This window comes from Protobothrops mucrosquamatus, unplaced genomic scaffold (genome assembly GCF_001527695.2).
Source record: "Protobothrops mucrosquamatus isolate PMUCROS unplaced genomic scaffold, P.Mucros_1.0 scaffold81, whole genome shotgun sequence".
In the NCBI taxonomy this organism is placed as follows: Eukaryota; Metazoa; Chordata; class Lepidosauria; order Squamata; family Viperidae; genus Protobothrops; species Protobothrops mucrosquamatus.
This window is the reverse complement of record NW_015386458.1, coordinates 1,025,329-1,030,624: the sequence shown is the minus strand read 5'-3', so window position 1 is coordinate 1,030,624 and position 5,296 is coordinate 1,025,329. Positions and strand designations below refer to the sequence as shown.

The following is a 5,296-nucleotide window of genomic DNA, read 5'->3' as shown; positions in this document are numbered from 1 at the left end:
TGGTCAATGCCACCACCATTGTTACCTATGGGGCGTTTTTGCTGGATACCAGAAGTAAATGCCTGTTTCCATCAAAAGCCTACTAAATTGTGGTCATTGAATGCATTTACAATCTCTTCCCCTTCTCCTTTCCCTCTTCCTCCACCTTCTCCTTCCTTTCTTCCTCCCTCCCTCCATTTTTCTTCTTCCTCCTCCTCATCCCCTCTTCCTTCCTTCCTTCCTTCCTTCCTTCCTTCCTTCCTTCCTTCCTTCCTTCCTTCCTTCCTTCCTTCCTTCCTTCCTTCCTTCCACCCTTCTTCTGCTCCATATCATTCTTATTATCCACTCTCCAGTTCTCAGCAACTACTTAAACATTACCAGAAATCTACAACAGTTCTCTCACATTATCTCTTTGCATTCCTTTAATGCTTAGTAACTAAAACCAAAGCGATTCTCAATAAAGGGGTCTTGCCCTTTTGTTCTTTTGTGAGTTTGCAGTTCCATCCAGGGGTGAGGTTGTTTTAGACCAGGGGTCTCCATCCCCTGGGCCATGGCCCACTAACGGCCAGGGGTCCATTTGGAACTGGGGCATTGAAGCAGCAGGTGTGCATGCCTGCCCACGCAAGCCCCACTCACCCGAGTGGTGCGTGCCGGCGCTTGCAGCCCCTCTCTTGTGCCCACTGCTGATACAAATGAAGCTGTGCATATATGCACGCATGCCTGCACCTCATTCAAAACCATTCCCCTCCCCCCACGCTGGGCCACCAATCAGGAAAGTTTGGGGAGAGCTTTTTCACAGGGTCATCAAAAAAAGTTTGGCAATAACCTTTGCTCCAGAGAGAGAAAAACTCGAAACAAAAATAAGTCCAAAAAATGGACCACAAGGGGGGTGCCCACAAAATTGTGTAATCACATTAAGTCATGTCATACCTTGCTCAAAGCAACCCAATTGATTTTTCTGCCTATGTAAATAGAATAATGGTCCGCGGACTGTTGGGAAGCGGTCCACAGAAGTGGCAGGCGAGGGTGTGAAGCTTCATTTGTGTATGTGCACAATCTTGGTTGCATGCTTGAAACCATCCTCCCGGCCACTGCCGTCACCAGTCCTTGGCACAAGAAGTCACTAAATGAATGGTTGTAAGTTAAGGTCTGGCTGTCCTATCCTAAGCTTAAGCAAATGGAATCCAATTTTTGCTTCTGACACTTTAATCAGCTTATTTATTGTGTTGCTTGGAGCTATAAAACGTAGGGTGTGTGGAATAGAGTGTCATAAACACGTAACTGTATTGGGGGATAAAAAAATTCAGGTAGTCCTCGACATATGACCGTAATGGAGCCGACCCATAAGTCATGATAGTGATAAAACAGGTTGGTCTGATCATGTGACCCAAACCGATTTTATGACCTTTTTTGCGGAGGTTGTTAAATGAACTTAGCGATCATAAAGCGAGTCATTAAGTGAATCAGCATCCAATTCAGCTTCATCCTGGTTGTGATTTCTTCTCTTTGCGGTCTTGTTCCTTTGCAGTTGGCACCTGGGGTCAATCCTGGGCAAGGCCTGGGCATTGAAATCATCGCTACGTTGCAGCTGGTGTTGTGCGTACTGGCCACAACGGACAAGAGGCGAACGGACCTGTCCGGATCAGCACCATTGGCCATCGGTCTTTCCGTTGCCTTGGGTCACCTGCTGGCGGTGAGTATGAATTCGGGAGCTATATTGGTCTGTTTGCTAAACCATAACGAACCAAAACAACCTGGGGGTTGGACTAGATGACCTCCAAAGTCCTTTCCAACTTTTATTATTATTATTATAAACATAATATCCTGGCTCAATCCAGTTGCGCGTGTGGGTCCTTTCAGATCAGGAAACAGGTGCCACAAGGATTACTGGAACTTTATTCTTAAAGGCAGTCCTCGACTCACAATCCTTTGCTTAATTCAACATTACAACGGCATTGAAAAAAGGGACTTAGGACCTTTTTCCCCCACGCTTACAACCGTTGCAGCATCCCCCACAGTCACGTGATCAACATTCAGATACTTGATTCATATTTATGATGGTTGCAGTGTCTAGGGGTCATGTGATCCCCTTTTGTCACCTTCTGCTAAGCAAAGTCAACGGGGAAGCCTGATTCACTTAACAACCATGTTACTAACAACAACTGCAGTGATTCAGGTGACTGACTTATTTTACAACAGTTAAGGCATATAACCACAATGCACAGGGTCTGTGACAGTTGTATGAGGGAAATTCGGAAATAAACTTCCGTTTGGTTATCAATGACAGACACTCACAGATACAGAACTTTTATTATACACATTAGAAAACTACGACATTGCATTACTTTTTGACATAAGCGCCATTCAAACTGAGGCATTTGTCATAACCTTTTTTTTTAAGTTGGAAGGGATCTTGGAGGTCATCTAGTCCAACCCCCTGCTCAGGCAGGAAGCCCTATACCATTTTGGACAAATGGCTGTCCAGTCTCTCCTTAAGACATGGCTTTTTCAACAAGCGGGTCTGGCCTAGGGAGAATTTTAAATAGGGATAATTTTAATTCGAATCTTAATTAACTATACAGCGACAAATATTTGGTTTTTAATTGGTTTTATGGGGAATGGCGTTTGTGTGTTTTAATATGCTGTGAGCCGCCCTGAGTCCTATAGGGAGAAGGGCGGCATATAAGTTTAAANTGGCTTTTTCAACAAGCGGGTCTGGCCTAGGGAGAATTTTAAATAGGGATAATTTTAATTCGAATCTTAATTAACTATACAGCGACAAATATTTGGTTTTTAATTGGTTTTATGGGGAATGGCGTTTGTGTGTTTTAATATGCTGTGAGCCGCCCTGAGTCCTATAGGGAGAAGGGCGGCATATAAGTTTAAAAATAAAAAAAATAAAAAGTGTTGGCGCATTCACCGCTTCTGGAGGCAGGTTGTTCGACTGGTTAATTGTTCTAACTGTCAGGAAGTTTCTCCTTAGTTCTAGATTGCTTCTCTCCTTGATGAGTTTCCATCCGTTGCTTCTTGTCCTGCCTTCAGATGCTTTGGAGAATAGCTTGACTCCCTCTTCTTTATGGCAGCCCCTGAGATATTGGAACACTGCTATCCTGTCCCCCCTCGTCCTTCTCTTCGTTAAACTAGACATTAAACATCTTACAAGGTTTGAAATTCCTTAGTCGTCGTCGCTCGGCGCCAAATCTGGGCTATACAGGTGGGATCAAAAACAACCCAATGGAACTGCTTCAAAAGTTCTTGGGCGCGTCTGGCGGTGTGCGGGTGAGCATTGTTGTGGACCAACACCACACCAGAAGTGGTGCCATAGAAAATCCTGCCAAATGTGAAGAGGCCAAAGGAGTACGGTTAGTGAAGTTCATGGAGCTTGGTTAAACCATCAGTTCAGAAGTCTACTGTGAAACGTTAGGAAAACTCAGATGAGCCATCCGTAACAAGCGTGGGGGCCTGCTGACTTCCGGTGTGGTGTTGGTTCACGACAATGCTCACCCGCACACCGCTAGACGCACCCAAGAACTTTTGAAGTCGTTCTGTTGGGATGTTTTTGATCACCTCCCCTTATAATCCAGATTTGGCAGTGAGTGACTACTACTAAGGAATTTCAAACCTTGTTAGATGTTATGACAAATGCCTCAGTTTGAATGGTGCTTATGTCAAAAAGTAATGTAATGTTGTAGTTTTCTAACGTGGATAATAAAAGTTCTGTATCTGCAAGTGTCTGTCATTGATAATCAAACAGAGGTTTATTTCCAAATTGCCCTTATATGTCAAGGACTAACCTTGTTATTGGATTAACCCATTTTCCGGATTAATGCGATATGCTGAATCATAAATTAACCAAACATACTGGGTTAATTTCGTATATTAAACCTATAAAATTTGACCATAGTCAACACTCAAGTTTAGCATGTTGTGTGAAGGTAGTCTCTAGGCTTTCATGCACCTAGTTATGCCCACTGTACAAAACTAACCATAAGATTATTTTAAAAAAATAGATTTATGCACAAATAAGAATATAGAAAAGGATTTTTTTAAAAAAAACAGAGCTAAGAAATAGTTAAAAAAGATTTAAACACAATACAACTACCTGCAGAAGTAGAAGAACATTTTAAAAAACTAAGAGCTAACAAGTAGTTAAAATTAAAAACAGCATAAGATTTATACGTAGAAGAACATAAAGAAGAAAATTTGAAAGAACTAAGAAATAGCTGAGGTAAAAAAATAACCATAAGATTTATACAAGTAGAAATAAGAACATAGAGAAGAGGTTTTGTTTTTTTTAAAAAAAGAAATTAAGATAAAGAAAAAATAAGATTTATGCATAGATAAATAAGAATATAGAAGAGAGGAATTTTTTTAAAAAAACAAAGAGCTAATAAGTAGTTAAGATAAAAAAACATACAACTTAAACACAGAACTACATATATAGAAAAGAAATTTTTCAAAAAACTAAGACATAGTTAAGATTATAAAAACATAAGATTTATACATACAAGAATAAGAACATAGAAAATAAGAAAATTGTAAAGAGCTAAGAAATAATTAAGTTTTTAAAAAGTTATACAATTTATACACGTGGGAATAAGAACATAGAGAAGAGGATTTTTTAAAAAAAAAAAACCTCTAAGAGCTAAGAAATAAATAGTTAATGTAAAAAAACCCCATAAGATTTATACACAAAGGAGTAAGAACATAGAAATAGAACATAAGGATAGCAAAGGGATAGTAGATTAAATAAGAATAGAAATGAATGGAAAATAGAATAGGATAGGAAATTATATTTTGCACTGTAAGAGTGTTGTATGGAAAAATAAAGTGCTGTCTGGATTTTGTACCATATTAAGTAAAACTCTAACATAGGCCAGGTCTGTTACCAAAGCGACAGAAGTCAAAACATACGTTAAGTCCAAAACAAGCACAAAGGATATGGAAGCGGCTCAAACTGATGCCACAATAATTCACGCGAGTATAAAGGGAGGAGATACAGCACAGGCTTGCAAGATTCAGTTACGGTATCCCCTCTCAATAAACGTGGTCTTTAGCTCTCAATTGTGGAATTGATTCCTGATGTGGTTTATTTGGTGGGGACTGGCACGATTTTTGAAAATGTTATCAAAAGGAGAGAATATCTGAAGCTGAGAGTTGAACGGTGGGGTCCTAGATGGTGCTCTCTGAGCTGGGTGGTTTTCTTGCAGACGTTTCATGACTCAACTAGGTAACATCATCAGTGCTAGGAGGGGATGGAGTTTGCAGAGAGGAGGAGGAGGAGGAGGAGGAGGGGGGGGGGGAGAGGGGGAGGGGG

The 5,296-nt window shown here is 40.6% G+C and overlaps 1 protein-coding gene across 1 annotated transcript in view; it reads left to right on the top strand.

Annotated features, from left to right (window-relative positions):
• The first annotated feature begins 1,329 nt into the window (after window positions 1–1,329).
• Window positions 1,330–5,296, top strand: part of AQP1 (aquaporin 1 (Colton blood group)) — an 11,050-nt gene continuing 7,083 nt past the window's right edge. The window contains exons 1-2 of the mRNA XM_029283426.1: window positions 1,330–1,347; window positions 1,508–1,672. Coding sequence (XP_029139259.1) covers window positions 1,330–1,347; window positions 1,508–1,672 — 183 coding nt within the window. The remainder of the gene's footprint in view (window positions 1,348–1,507; window positions 1,673–5,296) is intronic.